Below are 16624 nucleotides of genomic sequence, written 5' to 3' on the forward strand. Positions count from 1 at the left end.
CAAGACTTGTATTGCAACTGCAAAGTTTTTTTGTACAGAAGATTTATGAACTCTGTTTAACGAACGAAATGTTTTTAAAAAATTCAAGTTAGTTTTTGCACTGATTTATACCATACTGACTTAAACCTAGTTTCATAAAAGTCGAACGAAGATCAATGGAGATTGACCCAAAAGCGTAACTGCATGAAGCTTTATTTTCAAAGTCGGGGACGTAAAGTTTACATCTACTGAACTGAACTTTACTATTTTGATGATTTCGATAATATGCTAGTTCGCTTCTGGTTAGGTTTCAGCTTTTATTATGATTACGGTTTTCTTTAATTTATGCAATAGGAATCCAGTTTGATGACCCTGAAGATTCGGGTCAGGTTCGACTTTGATGATAAAACAATATTCGCGACTACGACGCAACACGATCTCTTTTACCCTCATGGAACTGCCAATATGTGAGTGTAAATGAAGAATGGTCTAAAATCTCTCTGTTTCTTGCACTCTTTAACCAATTCCTATCCTTGCTTCATTCATAGACTAAACTTATCCAGGTGGCATCATCTTACCTTCGTAGTCGCGAATTGTATTCAAGCCGGGCACGGGTAAAATTATCGTAAAAAGATACCGGCTTAGTCGGGATCCGAAAGCAAACTCAATAACCCCCGTAGTTCTGCAAACTGTTGACTAAACTTTAGGTTGATAAGCCAGCGCGCAAGCTAAGCCGGTAGATTGTTTCTTGTTTATAACTTGTACTCTACCTCTGCTTCTCTTTCTCTCTTTGCAGTCATCAATTATCGACATAGAAAAGGGACAGTCGGAAAATGAATCGAAACACTTCAACGTCTCGGCAACGTCACCGCCGACAGTAGCAGCTGCAGCTGCGGCAGCAAAAGCCGAGAAGGCTAGCCCCAGTTCTCGAGCGACCAGCGGAGGGGTCGGTTTGGTGTTCTTGTACGTGTTCCAGTTCGTCGGACTGGGTGCCTCGATCGCGGGTATCGTTCTCATCTGGTACTATATGGGTTGGGAGTTTGGACTGCCGGCGCTGCTGATCGCCCTGCTAGCGGTGCTGATCGCCAGCGGAAAATGGCGCTGGCTGTACATTGCTGCCGTGACGGTGCCGCGGGATTTTAAGTGAGTGTTACACCCTTTGTAATGAAACTTTATCGTGAAACGCGCCACGAGACAGCGGTTGACGATCCGAAGTGAACAGCATATTTACCTTGCGTTGCGTGTGCCTTTGTGAGCAGGGGAAGTTTTCTTTTTTTTTGTGGCATGGTTTGCTGGTTACGAAATTGGCCAGGTACCTTGAAGTGTGCGCAACAAGGTCAGCTTGGCCACTCGGAAACCGGTTTCACTTCATCTAGTCTGCCTGCGTAAATCTTCAATCGGCGGCGCAAGACAATGTGCGACTCTAGCAAGTGCTGCTGGACAGGCTCACCTTGCCACTAACGTGTGGAATGAATTGTTGACCTTGCTGTGTACTCGAATGGCTGAGTCGACGAAAAGTACATTTACAGAACTGCGAATAATTAGCCTGTTTTAACAATTGCGACTGACCCCCGGATGGGGCAAGCTACAACAGTGAAACTACCGAAAGCTGATTGCGCGTTTTGTTATGGCTGATGCCGAACTAATGTGTATGAGTGTGGGACATATATGATTATTAATGAACTACACGGGGCACCTACCTATTAATGAGAATATAATGACTCGAACAATTTTGTCGAGTTGAAGAAAACTTGGTTCCATTTTTTCATTGATGGACTCAGTAATGGTGGTAATTTGTTAGTTTGTTATCAGTCCACTATAGGATATTGATATTTATGATATGATTTGCTCTATTTTCCGACATTTAGTATTACAATCAAATCAAAAAGTTGATCGAATCGTAATGGCGCACGGTTGTGACGTGCAACTGTGTTGGCGACGAGCATTCCTCGGTTGCGCCTATCGTGACCGTGACTGACTGCTGCGTTGCATACTAAACAAAAACCAGTTGTGTTGACACATATGGTTTCATTACTCGGTGCTCCATTTCCAAGTTATTTCCATATTAAGTCGACAAACACGGTTCGATGCTATTCTTCAAGCGAATAGAATAGATCGACATTTCATGCAGGATATTGCACTTTTCTATACCACTTGTGTGACGTATGTCCATGACAACAAGTGAAGCTCGACTGGTAGAGCAACCTAATGAGTAAAATTCAGCACACTGATAAGTGCTTACAGTTGCGATGAAAATAAACGTCAACCTAATCTCTCCGATAGAACCGTAAAACTCGCAAAGCTGTTGATAAGCCTTTCAATTTATCTTGGAAATATTTCGGAGCAAAGTTTACGATACTATGTATAGCGAGAAAAAAAACAACACGATGGTTTATTGCTGCACGCTTATGGTCATAATCGCAACATTAGCGTGCCGCACCGCTTTACTATTACTAACCTTTCCTCATCGACAACTTTTATTTATGAAATTTAATGTTCAGTGCAGTAATGTTGCAGGTTTTCTAGGTACGATTGCTTGTCAGTGATTGAACCAGCAGGCATTGTGGTCGAGCGTTGAACGTAGGCACACTGTACACATAACAAAACTTTCTCTTTTGAAGCAATGTTGTGTATTAAAGTTTAATCTTAGCAAGCCGGTGCGGTATAAAGTTGAAACAACTGACATAACTAGTATTTAGCAGAAAGAAAATATTTCCGAAGCATAGATTCAGTCACATTTTGTTGGCTTGATTGATGAACAGTGCCTTGTAAGTGGCGAGTATCGTCTCGTTAGAAAACCAGATAGATTAAACGTATCGTTCGGTGGTAGACTATAATAGACGGGCATGAGACACAATTGGTTTCGAAAAATAACCCTGCTCTGCCAGTCAGTCATGCAAGGTTTGGCTAAACAAAAAACCGTAGTTTTACCATCTATGTTCGGGTTACCATCTATCGGCTTAAAGTTTCGTTTCTAACTACGAAAGGAGAAAAATTCAATCAAAACCTCGGCGACCTCGGCGTAAGAGGCATGAATGCTAACCACTGCACTGAGATTGCGTTTTTTGTTGTTGTCTTTTTAACATTTGTTAGTCGGTTTTCGTTAATTTTAACATTTGGCTTTCTGGCATCTTTATATTCCCTTTTTGTCTCTATTCAGTGATTTGTTATGATTTTTCTGAGTCTTTTCTTCTTTTTTTGAAAGGCTTTTCGTCATTTTGTATTATTCTTTAGGTCTAGTGAAATTTTTCGGCGTCTTTTCATCGTATTTTTGTCGTCTTTCATCTTTTCTTCATTGTCTTTTTTGCCTACTTGTCTTCACTTCTTCGTTTTTTTCCGTCGTCTTTTCGTTGTGTTTTTACTGCCCGTTCTACTTGTTCTTTTTTATTTGATGACTTCTCGCCGTTTTTCGTCGTCTTTCCGTTAGCAAATCGTTACATTATCGTTGCTTTTTCACAGTCTTTTTATCATCTCTTTGTTGCCTTTTCTTTGTATTCGTCGTCCCTTTGTTGGTTTTTTTTCTTGTAGGTTGTCTTTCAATGGTCTTCAGCCATCTTTCCACCGCATAACCTTTTATAGTCTTTTCGTCATTTTATATCGTTGTCGTCGTTTGTCACTTTTTTGGAGTTTTTTTGGCGTCTTTTCACCGTATATTTGTCTTTTCTTCATTGTCTTTTTGCCTGCTTGCCTCTTGTCATTTCTTCGTAATATATCCGTCGTCTGTTCGTTGTGTTTTACTACCTGTTCGTCGTCTTCTCTTTCGTTTATTTGTTGTTTATTCGTTCTTCGTTCTTCGTCGTCGTTTCGTCAGCTTATCGTTGTCTATTCGTCATATTATTGTTGCATTTTGCCGTCTTTTTGTCATCTCTTTATTGCCTTTTCTTCATATTCGTCGTCCCTATGTCATCTTTTTCGTAGGTTTGTTGTCTTTTTAGCATCGTTCCATCGTATTTCCGTCTTTTTTGGCATTTTATGTTACTTGTTTTAGGTGACTTCTTGCTATTTTTTGTTGCTGTCTAATCTTCGTTTTTTTGTCATCGCCTTTCGTCCTGTTTGTTGCATTTTCACGTCCTTTCGTCGTTCTTTTGTCGTATTTTTGGCTCTTTTGGCGTCTTTACGTCACCTTTTCATCGTATTTTTACATTATTTCCATAGTATTTTGTCCTCTTTGGTCGCCTTTTTGTCATATTTTCTTTGTATTTTCACCATCTTTTAATCATAATCCCTATTTCGTCATCTTTTCATCTCATTTTCGTCATCTTTCCGCTGTTTTGTCGCCGTCTCTCCGTTGTCTATTGTTAGTACAATAATCGTCTTTACATCGCTTTCTGCAGGCTTAAATGTTTGATCGTTTCAATGGAGGTTTTCCGTCAGATTATACCCCTCCTTTTCTTATTTTTTCTCGATAGTACTCCCAATATGAGTGACAATGGTGCAAAAATATATTTTTTTTCGTTGACTCTAGAATGTACTACGATTTTTTAAGCAATGCAAATTGCAAGAATGTTGAAAAAAAATTTTAAAAAATTCGTTTCGGCAGCACTGTTTATCAAAAGTTTTAGTTTGTCATTTCTTCGTTATATATCCGTTGTCTTTTTTACTGCCTGTTCGTCGTCTTTTCTTTCGTTTATTTGTTGTTTATTCATTGTTCTTCGTCGTCGTTTCGTCTGCTTATCGTTGTCTATTCGTCATATTATTGTTGCATTTTGCCGTCTTTTTGTCATCTCTTTGTTGCCTTTTCTTCATATTCGTCGTCGGTATGTCATATTTTTCGTAGGTTTGTTGTCTTTTTGGCATCGTTCCACCGTATTTCCGCCTTTTTTGGCATTTTACTTGCCACTTGTTTTAGGTGACTTCTTGCCATTTTTTGTTGTTGTCTAATCTTCGTTTTTTTTGTCATCACCTGTCGTCCTGTTTGTTGTATTTTCACGTCCTTTCGTCGTTCTTTTGTCGTATTTTTGGCTCTTTTAGCGTCTTTACGTCATCTTTTCATCGGATTTTTACATTATTTCCATATTATTTTGTCCTCTTTGGTCGCCTTTTTGTCATATTTTCTTTGTATTTTCACCATCTTTTAATCCCTATTTTTTCTCGAAAGTACTCCCAATATGAGTGACAATGGGCTGGTACCGAATGGCCGAAACACAAATGGCCGAATCACGAATGGCCGAAATCCAAATGGACGAATTTCAATAACAGTCACAGAAGGCCGAATCACGAAAGGCCGAAATTTTTCGGAATGCCGAAATAAACTACTCAATAAAAAACCATGAATTGGCAAGTAGTTCACAAATAACTTTAATCAAACAAAAAACAAATTACTACTATTAAACAAACAAAGCATACTTTACGAACGCCTTTGTTTAGCGTTTAATAAAAGCGCAACTGCGTCAACAAAATTTTTGCTGCTCATTTTGTAAGCATTAACACATTTCGAGTAGATTTTTTCGTCTATTTCTCGACGCGAATTCGGAACATCCCCTGAAGAATTCTAAGGATGTTCCCCTCTATCGCCTTTTGCTCCACCCGCAGCGCTGTGATGATCCTGGTCATTGACAGGTGATGGGAACCAACAATGGTTGTCCATAGTTGGTGCTTCCAAGCTGGTTATGATCCGCGGTAGCTTGTCAATGACAGGCTTAAAATTTGACCACAGAGTGGGGTGAAACAATGGCCTGTTGTTCCGGTTCCTCCCACTTATGTAAGTATTCCGAAAATATGTAAGGAAATTCTCCAATTCTTTCGGCATCGTTCCTTCCATCGCATCGTACGCTTCCTGTATTCGATTTTGCGGCAGAAAAGACAAAGCCTAGAATTTTTATTACATTATAAAAACATCAAATAAAAGTACTTTATCAACAAACCTGCAGCCGTTTTACCGCCATGAATATGTCTGTGTTGGTCGAGCAATGTTGTTTTAGTCTGCGTATATTTAATTTTTTTATTATATTTTGTGTGAAATGAAAAAAGCATAAGAAGCATTCCGCTTCTGCTTGTTTTTATTCTATAGTATCCCATCAATGGAAAGCATCGGTTTTCCTCTCTGCGACAACACAATTTTAACGACAGGTGCACTTTCTTCGTTGTTGAAACCAGTAACATCGGATAAATCGCCGGATGTACCACCACTATTTAGGTGCATGCATTTTCCTAGGTTTACTGTCTATTAGGGATTATCCCTTAGTTAAGTCCGAACGAGCGGCAGCGAGTAAGGACAGCATGTACTCAACGTTTGCGCAGGTTGAAGGCTATGAATATTTTCGGTCGAATATGACATTCGGCCATTCGAGTTTCGGCCATTTGTGATTCGGCCATTCGTGATTCGGCCTTTTGTGATTCGGCCATTCGTGATTCGGCCATTTGTGTTTCGGCCATTCGTAGGTAATCCGTGACAATGGTGCAAAAATATATTTTTTCGTTGACTCTAGAATTTACTACGATTTTTTAAACAATGCAAATTGCAAGAATGTTGCATTTTTTTTCACCAAATCACGAATGTACGGGCTTAAAAAATTAGTGTTAGGCCTGTTCCTCTTGGTTGCAACGATCCACTTTATTCGTTTGATATTAAATATCAAGATTTTGAATATTTTGAAGAATATCATGCCACTAACGGATATAACGGTGAAAAGTTTTATCTGCTGTCAAAGTTAACAATGCAAGTTCGTATTGGCAACACGGCAGTATTAACGTAAATCTTCCCTTTTTAATACACTTTTAATTGGAGTATGTACTATATGTTTGTTTGTTTCTCTCAGAAAGAATAAAGCTATGCTTTTCGGGATATCATTCACTGCGTCTAGCGTTCTCATTATTTTTGTAACTAACAAGGAAACATCACTATCGGTCACAGGCTTAGAGCTTAACCATATACACCATAGTGCAGTCCTGTCGATCGAGAACTTCACTGCACTGCTCGTATAGGTGTAGCCTATGGAACTTTTTTGAGAAAACTTAACTTGAAATTTGCATGGGCATTTGACTTAATGGAGGTGCATGGTACATTGTGAATATCCTAAACGTTTAAGTAGCAGATCGAAAAGAAAATTATACTGTTTGAAAAATCTGCCGTTTACAGAACCGAGGCTGAGTCAGGCGGAAGTAAAATGATTTCCAATTTTTTCTGAGCGATCTGCGGCTACTCCATCATTTGCTTATAACCGAACCACGAATTAATTTTTAAAACTAATCTTTAAAATTAATCTTCAACTATGTCCAATAACACCTCCTTCATCCTTTACTTACTTGACTTTTTTGGCGACAATCCACTTATCGAAGCCATGCCGAATTCAGGAGCCGTCTCCACATTTCTCGGTCTTGGGCTGCCGCTCTCCAGTAGCCCCTAACACCCGCTGCTCTAGCAGCTACGTCAACAGCACTCATGCAACGGGTACGCGGTCTGTTTTCGCTGGTCTCTCATCCAACATCTTTGCTACGTGACCAGCCTATTTTAGCCTGCCGTGGTTTAATCGCTTCACAATATCCGGTTGGTTTACTTGGTTTACTTGGTAGATTTCATGATTCATGCGCCTGCGCAACACTCTTTTGTCTGATATGCCGCCAAGAAGTGATCGCGAAAATGATCAAAAACGACAAGAGCTCGTCGGCCGCTTTCTTTCAATTTCCACGGTTTGTGGCCGTAGAGTACCACCGGGAGAATTAGCGACTTATAGGGCGCGAGTTTTGTACGGAGTTGCAGGCTACGGGACTTCAGCTGGCTACGTAATCCGTAAAAGGTCCTGTACCTATTAACGTACCACTTCAAAAGTATCTCCAACTATCACCACCGCAGTTCCAACACCCACGGGCCAACACATACTTTGTTTTAGAAGAATTTATGAAAAGCCTCATTGAAGACAGTCAGCTTTGTTGGAAAACCATGTTCGAGCATAATTTGCCACAGCTCATTGCGTTTAACTGAAACGTACACCGCCTTAAAGTCTATAAACAAATGGTGAGTCTGCAAGTTGAATTTATCGAGGATTTGTCGCAAGGTGAATATTTGGTCCGTCTTGGAGCGTCTCTCTCGAATACCGCATAGGTATTCGCCAACAAAGATTTCCTGCAACGGCATCAGTCTGAGAAACAGGATACGGGAGAGAAGTTTGTATGCATAATTGAGGAGAGTAATGCCTCGGTAATTTTTGCATTCGAGGCAATGGCCTTTTTTGTAAATAGGGAACATGAGACCTTCTAACCAGTCCATAGGAATTTCCCCCTCAGTCTATACCTTTTAGTATAACCAGATGGATTGCGCCCGTTCTTTCAAAGGTTCGCTCCCGACTTTCAAAAGTTCAGCAGGGATGTGATCCTTTCTAGCTGCTTTGCCATTTCTCAGCTATCTCGCTGCTTTTATAACCTCGTCCAAAGTTAGAGGATCCACAGCTTGTCCATCATCTTCAGTCGTTGTCCTATTTCTGTTAAGCGCTCCATCTTGTTGACCATTCAATAATGTATGGAAATGTTGTTCGCAACGTCCAGCAACCTACTTCATCCATGGCTTGGCAATTTCGCCACCCATCAAACCAGATTTGCTGTAGAATGTTTGCAAATTTCCAATTACTGTTTTATTCAACATGATACGTAACAAAGAAAAGGTAAAGAAGAATGTTTTTTTCGGTTATCCAGCAGCAAAACTATTGTAAACATCTCTGAACGTTTGCCTCAATAATGCCACCGTATTTAGTTAAATAGAGAGAAAATATCGTCCTGTATCGTCGTAAACGAATAACTTGAACCGCAATTAACGTATTATCAATATGAGAAAAGTTTAATAACACTTCCAGGTGGACAAAAAAGGATTTTAGAAATGCTTGTAGCGTAATCAAATCATCCTTTTCCAAACCATATTATTTTCTTTTTGAATTGTTACTTAAACGTTCCGGGTATTCACAATGTACCATGCGCCTCCATTAGGTCAAATGTCCATACAAATTTCAAACTAAGTTTTCTCAAAAAAGTTCCATAGGCTACACAGGACTACACTATGGTGTATATGGTTAAGCACTAAACCTGTGACCGATAGTGATGTTTCCTTGTAAGTAGAACTTTCAACCTTTTCCGTAAAGTTTATGAAAAGTCAAAGATGTGATAAATCCGTAGATCACTTCGGTGCCACTGATGACGGAGACTAAAAGACGTCGCACGCTTATGTAGAGGGTCATATAGAATAATTTTTACCTGTAAGAGAAAAGACAGCTGGCTTTCTTTTTGTGCACCGAACTATCAGCGGAAACTGGATACAGTTCCCCCACAATTATGGACCATTTAAGCAGAAGTATGATGATGATGATGGTTTTATTAAGGACCTTTTAACTTAAGCAGAAGTATGATTTTGAAACAATCAATTGTAGAGCATGCTATTGTTTAGAAGCAGTTTATAAATGTTTTTAGTTACAGAAATATGTAATTTTTCAGTTGATTCAGTTGTTAAATACATTTAGTGCAAGTTTTCCACGGATATTAAGCTTATATCACTTTTGGAAGCGGTCACAATTATGAAACAATTTTCATCATATTATGGATCAAAATAAAAATACACTTTTTTCATCGAATTCACTCAATGAACTTTATTCAAATTATGTAATAACATAAACATAACATTTTTCAAATCGTATGAAAGACCTTGTGTGGCTTTTGGTCTGTCTTTAGATGCCAGCCGTCCTTCTTCGAAGACACCTACCGATCAGCTTTTGGGAATGCTTTTCGCGATTTCATGACAGATATTTTGTCCTGGAAAAAGAAGCATAGGCTCCGAAAGGACTAGTATAGGATGAAGTTTTTTTTTCCGAATTGTTATTAATGATGTAGGTACAGTGGACTCTCGGAAAAGTTAATCGATGCAAGAGTTTAATTTAATCCCTGCTATGATGCGACTTTGTATAAAACAGTGGAAAGGCGACAATGAACCGAAAAAATGAAAAATAAACATAGAAGGAAAACGCGCGTATTGACCGAAAGCCTTGTTCTTCGAGCTTTTCAGAAATTCAAACTCTCTAAAAAGTTAAGGGAAAAATTAACGTTTTAGATTGTTGCATGAGAGCTAACATTCGCTTAACTTTTGCGATGAACCGTTGCGTATGAACCATCATAGCGTTTTACTGCCTTATGTAGCTTTCCTATACTGCGTAGTTCAGAAACAGAATTTTCCAAAAACTCAGCTCTGTGCAGCTTTCGATTCTGCTTGAAAAATGTTTGTAATAGGTGCTAAACTGTTTGAATTTGTAAAAATTACATTGGAATCAAAGTGATCCATAATTGTGAAAAATTACCTTGTTTTGGTCCCTATTATGGATCACTTACAAAATTACTTATTTTTACAGGAAAATCATTGGCAACCACCAACATTTCGGTGAATCGTAAAGAACTTAGCTTGATCTTTATGTACCAGTCATTTATTGCTCGAAAATTGGTGATTATGTCACATAGCAACCTTATGAATGAGGAACGTACTGCTTATGCTGATTGAAACAAACGACAGACATTTTGATAGATTCTCGATAACAACTTTGTACGCTCATTGAAAAAGCATCAATGTCGGGATTTAAATGATGTTTTATGTGGTAAAAGCTAGTTAATATCGTATATTTTGTTGCAAAAATGCTACAAACCTTCAAACAGTTTGTTTAACTGAATTATTTAACTTGAAACACAAAAGTGTTCCATAATTGTGGGTGATCCATAATTGTGAAGGGAGTGTACTAGGTTCGCCGCAGAGACCCCGAATGTGTGGTTTGTCCTTCGGTTTTGTACAACGTTGTTCTGCACACCACCAAAAATGGTTCTTCGATTCTCTTCAAGCAAAATCCGTATTTCGAAATACGACTCCGCAGGCCGTACTTCCTTTTAGTTTTGCGGCTAGCGTTGCCATTCTCTGTTGCCAGTAAGCCAAGGTACACGGAGTCGTCGACTATCTCAAGCTTATTTTCGTTGATTATCACGGTACTAACTAAGCGGCATCTCCAATCCAATATTCGCTGCCTAGTGTTTTATTCTGGTGTACTGATATCCTACTGTCTCGAAAATTTTCTACCGACAGCATCCACATTATCATCGGTGAAGCAGATCGTCTCTCCATCCGTCCGTTTATTGTGAAGGCCGCAAGCTGAAAATTTGATTCGTTGTAGACCGACCTTCGGTGAAGCCGGCCTAATAGTTTCGACGGAAGATGACTTGGGAAGGAGCTCGGCAGTTCTCTCCTTAGGACACTAAGACCGTGTAAAATTTAAAAACCTCTTCATCTTGCTTGATATTACGTCGTAAAATCTTCCACGAACTCTTCTAAGACCGAGTCATCAACATAGCTCATAACTGCGCGTGCTGTTACCTTCAAACAACTTAGAGTATCGTCGAGCACCAAAGATCCCAATAAACCAGGAGTAAAATTACCCTCTATGGCTAATCTTTAACTGTAGTCACTGTAACTGATAGTCCTTTTAGTTGTCAGCGTGTGAGCATACCGTTGGATGACCATACATGTTAAAAATATCCTTGCTTTCTAACTTTTGTCATCTATAAGCTTCTAGTTAGCAGCAAGACTTAGATAACCATAAAATTAGAAGAATTGTGCTCTAGTTACGACTGAACGAAGGACTACGTTAGCCAGGACTTTGCTTCAAAGCCTTGAATATGATGGCCCCGAAAAGGTCAGTTTAGTTTGAATGAAAAGGTGTCCACGTTTTTGGGTTGACGGGGTATTGGTCAATGGTCGATTATCATCATCATCATCAGCAGCAGCATAGAGCCGGGGTGGCTCGTGCTGTTTGGGCCACTTGTCAATTTCCCAGTCGTCTCAGGAGTCGCAAATCACTTTCGACCTGGTCAAGCCATCTTGCGCATTGAGCCCCTTTGTTCCTGGTGCCGATGGGGTGGTTGAAGAGAACTGTCTTCGTCGCACTGTCGTTCGGTGTCCTTATGACGTGTCCGGGCCACCATAGCCTACCGACTCTGGAAGAGAGTCAGCATAAGGTTTCTGAAAGGTCCTGTTTTGTATAATCGGGTTCGGCAGCAGTTACATAATGAAGCCAACCCAAGCATTAATTTAAGTTTTATTGCGTTTTTCTACTGGTGGAACTGACCAAAGACCAATTTCATAAAACCGCTAGAACTTTGTGATGACCGCTACGTTTAGAGCGGAGATAGGATAGGAAGAGAGATAGGTGACATCTAACTATGCGTGGACGGGGTCAAAGGATTGCCAATTAAATAGATAAATGTACTTGCAACAGAATTTATTACCGGAAAATTTAGTTTACGTTTACATCAAGGTTTTGAACATCAAAATCGACGATTAGCCCTTTTCACGTTTCGGGCGAATTCTTCTTCCAGCTCGAATGAGATGCCTCCTGGGGTGATACACGTACTTAGTTGACCGGGCCATAGCAACGTAAGGATTCTTCGCTTCGGCTGTCATTTGGCGCCATGCTGCCGCTCCTTGCCGAACAACTTCGACTGCTGATAGGTTGCAATTTCTTGACCGAAAATACCGGAGAAAGTTCAAATACGGATTCCTTGTCCGTTTGCCTCCGTAACAGGTGGACGTGGATGTGGATGTGGGGCACACACACTTCGAATTCATTGCTTCCTAGCTTGTTGGTGTATGAAAAATAAATGGCACCTTTTTCTTCACAGCAGCACCGGCTACTTAGATTGTGCTTGCGATGTTTTTTTTGGTAAGGTTTTGGTTCTGATGAATTTGATGAATAAAATATTGAAAATGCATTTAAAGTACTCTCCTCATAAGAATGGTTTGGTATCATAAGAATTGATCTTTCTGAGATATTTCTTGTTACATGGCCGAAGTCTCAGAATTTTCAATTCAATTTTAGGAAAAGAAACTCATTCGCATGGCGCAAGATAGCTAGGTTGTTTCAATTATGCGTTCTTTTTTAGCGCAAATTCGTTGAAACGAATCATGGAGTAGACTGACGTCAATCGCTCTCGAAAATCTCTGCAACTCATCGTCATCTTAAGAAGGTTGTTTTTTTTATCTCCGTGTTATTAATCGAAACTCTTTTTCCTGTTCCACAGGGCACTCACGCGTTACATCAAGCTGATGAGTTTGGTCAGAAAATACTCCCGCCAGAATGCGTCCGCAGCGGACATCTTCGCCGAATATGTCGCCAAACAGCCCGACAAGGCGTGCTACATCTTCGAAGGGAAAGAGTGGTCCTTCCGAGAGGTCAGTGACTACTCGAACCGGGTTGCGAACGTATTCCACACCCATGGCTACAAGCACGGTGATGTCGTCGGTCTTCTGCTGGAAAACCGACCCGAGTTCATAGCGATTTGGTTGGGTCTCTCGAGGCTGGGCGTTATCACTCCGCTAATCAACATCAATCTTCGCAAGAATGCACTGCTTCACAGCATAACCGTGGCCAAGTGCAATGCACTGATCTACGGTGAATCGCTTTCGGAGGCAGTTTCCGAAGTTAGCGAAACCCTTCCATCGTCGACGGCTTTCTACCAGTTGAACGATACCGCCCAGCAAACGGTCCTACCCAACTCGAAAGATATGACCACTTTGCTGCAGTCGGCTTCCAAGGAAACACCAACAACCGGAGTGAAGAAACCTAACCATCACGATCAGCTGGTGTACATCTATACGTCCGGAACCACGGGTCTGCCGAAAGCTGCCGTAATTACACATGCCAGGTAAGCCGCCCTCGCGATATGCTCCAGCAACTATTTTCCTAACCGACAAAATTTAACCGCAGATTCGTGTTCATCACGGCAGCCATCCACATCGTGGCCGGATTCCGCAGTGACGACATATTCTACACTCCTCTGCCGATGTATCACACAGCCGGTGGTATGATGAGCTGCGGGCAGGCACTGCTGTTCGGTGCGACCGTTGTGATTAGGAAAAAATTCTCTGCGTCGCAATACTTTGCGGACTGCCAGAAGTATAACTGCACCGTCGGTCAGTACATTGGTGAAATGTGCCGCTACATTCTGGCTACTCCGGAGTCTGCGACCGATAAAGCGCACAAAGTACGGCTGATGTTCGGCAATGGACTGCGGCCGCAGATTTGGTCGCAATTCGTCGAACGGTTCAACATTCCCCGGGTCGCCGAGTTCTACGGTGCCACCGAAGGCAATGCTAATATTGGTAGGTTTTTTTATTCGATTTCGAAACACTGAATCAGCGTTAATTTGCGATTGTTTTAATTCCAGTCAACATCGACAACACTCCGGGAGCAATTGGTTTTGTGTCCCGTATTATTCCATCCATCTATCCCATCTCGATCATCCGAGCGGATCCGGCTACTGGAGAACCCATTCGTGGTAAGGACGGACTGTGCCAGGTATGTTAACTCCTTACCAACCTAACCGTGAAACAAATGCTTAAAGTTTACTTTATTGTTTCGTAGCTATGCAAACCGAACGAACCGGGAGTTTTCATCGGTAAGATCATACCGAGCAACCCTAGCAGGGCATTTTTGGGTTACGTGGACAAGTCCGCATCGGAGCGGAAAATTGTACGTAACATCTTCCGCAAGGGGGATTCAGCGTTTCTTTCCGGCGATCTGCTGGAAGCCGACGAACGGGGCAACCTGTTTTTCAAAGATCGTACCGGAGATACCTTCCGCTGGAAGGGAGAGAACGTATCCACCAGCGAGGTCGAAGCGGAAGTAAGCAATGCGGCTGGCTATCGAGATACCGTGGTTTACGGTGTGGAGGTACCGAACATGGAAGGTAGGGCGGGCATGACTGCCATTCTAGATCCCGAACGTCAGGTGGATCTGGTCAAATTAGCACAAACATTGAGGGAAACGCTCCCTTCGTATGCACGGCCACAGTTTGTTCGTTTGCTAACCAAAGTGGACATGACTGGGACGTTCAAGCTGAAAAAACTCGACCTGCAAAAAGAGGAATTCGATCCAAATGTTATTGACGATGCTCTCTTTTATCTATCATCGAAAGGCACCTACGAAAGTCTGACAAAAGAGGTCTTTGAGCAGATAAAACGGAATGAAATTCGGTTCTAATGGTACCAGGTTCCAGATTTTTTTTTCTGTTCTTATCCCGCCCACATCCTAACCTGCCAATCGTAGCACTTTTCCAATGTAAGTTGGTTTTTGATTTGTTTTTCGTTTCATCAGAACAACTGTGATATTGAGTGAAAGTGACCGAAGCAGGTCATCTGGCTTCGCCGAATAAGAAAGTTTATCTTCCCGATTCCGATTGGTTCTTGCACGCAACCGCAAGTGCAACAGTGAAGAATGTGTATAAGCAATCTAATTAGTGCGTGGTAAATGGAATTTTGACTAATACATAACAGGCTTTAGTTTGCCACTTCCTCCCAACTTTCAATAGGCCTTATGCCGATGGACTGAACTATTTTAGCGTCGTTTTTCTGCTTTCTCGTTGGAAAACTTAATTGAGACCTGACCTGTCTAAGATAAAGGCAGAATTTGGAACTCATTGTCTAAAACCGATGGATTCTTTGGCTACTTCTGAAGAGTAGATATTTTTCTAAGTCTTTTTAGGCTCTCTGTTTTGTGAGAATTGTCATTCCTCGGTGCTAGTCGCTTGAAAAAAGGATGGTTCGTCTTCTGATCTATCACTTCGAAATTCGATATTGCCTGTTTAATGTTTTTCTTTGTTCTAAATAAATTCAACTGGTATACTTCGAAAGCAATCTAACTAACAGGAAAGGCCAGACAGCGGCGCTAGGTGAATAAAGTTTTTTTTTTCTTATAATTACTTATATGTACGTTTTATTGTAAATATTCCTAAGGACAGGCTGGAAAGGGACCGAATTACTTATTATACTATAGCAAATGATTTTTATACACAGTTATTAAGTGTTTAGCTTCGTTCTCTGCTTAGGGAGGAATAACTCGTTACTAGACTAGATAGTGTTGCATTTAAGTTGAGAACACTCAATAACAAATCCGACAAAGATTGAGAAATAAAGCTATCTTTACTCTTTTATTACACACGCTACTATCAAATCATTCCAATCGTATGTATCATATGTATAACGAATTAGGTCACAATCACACTTCTTTCTGATGATTGGCGACTATATCGCATTTTGAACATATTTGTGTAACTTGTAACACTAGTCAACTTTAGGTAATTAGTATGAAACGAATGTTAACTGGTTTAATGATCTTGTTCAAAACATAAAATATTTTTCATTGGACGCACAACTTACGGTTGAACGGAAAAAATAAATAAATAATCTGGGTTATCATTTACATTTAGTACTTGTTCACATTCGTCAATTTCCTTGAAAATAGTTGATATAGCATCATTTATTGTAAAAGGTTGATTTGAAATATAATTGCCTTTCGACTAATATACGAACAATGAGTTAAAATTATGACAGTCACAATAACATCAATTAGCTAACGTCCTCTGCAATTTAATAGTTCTTTTTGATATTCTGTTAATCAGTTATCAGTTCACATTTGACAGCAATACAATCGCGAGTATGTAAACAATTGCAAGCTACTAATTCCTGCACCTAGTAGAATTAAATTTGATTAGTTTTCTTTTTATTTAATTCCTGGTTTCGTATTCTACTAAGACGCTCCAAAAACTTCAGTCAAGCAACTAATTGTAAAGCAACGGATTAAACGCCCGATTTTCGGATCAGACAGTCGCTAATTCTTCCTCACTTTTAAAATTGCTG

At 40.4% G+C, this 16624-nt stretch overlaps 1 protein-coding gene across 1 annotated transcript; it reads left to right on the forward strand.

Moving 5' to 3' along the window:
- The first annotated feature begins 901 nt into the window (after window positions 1-901).
- Window positions 902-15996, forward strand: LOC128742052 (long-chain fatty acid transport protein 4). Its single transcript, XM_053838245.1, has 5 exons — window positions 902-1122; window positions 13009-13632; window positions 13695-14089; window positions 14155-14285; window positions 14352-15996. The coding sequence occupies exons 1-5, from the start codon at window positions 1007-1009 to the stop codon at window positions 14967-14969; spliced, it is 1884 nt and encodes a 627-aa protein (XP_053694220.1). The 5' UTR covers window positions 902-1006; the 3' UTR covers window positions 14970-15996.
- The last annotated feature ends 628 nt before the right edge of the window (window positions 15997-16624 follow it).

The sequence above is a fragment of the Sabethes cyaneus genome, chromosome 3 (genome assembly GCF_943734655.1).
Source record: "Sabethes cyaneus chromosome 3, idSabCyanKW18_F2, whole genome shotgun sequence".
Lineage (NCBI taxonomy): Eukaryota > Metazoa > Arthropoda > Insecta > Diptera > Culicidae > Sabethes > Sabethes cyaneus.

What these genes read in the sequence shown, in the direction of transcription:
- LOC128742052 (XM_053838245.1), top strand. Translation starts at nt 1,007, where the DNA reads ATGGGTTGGGAGTTTGGACTGCCGGCGCTGCTGATCGCCCTGCTAGCG. An exon ending in CGAAGGCAATGCTAATATTG is followed by an intron (nt 14,090 to 14,154) that starts GTAGGTTTTTTT and finishes TTTTAATTCCAG; the next exon opens with TCAACATCGACAACACTCCG. An exon ending in GTAAGGACGGACTGTGCCAG is followed by an intron (nt 14,286 to 14,351) that starts GTATGTTAACTC and finishes ATTGTTTCGTAG; the next exon opens with CTATGCAAACCGAACGAACC.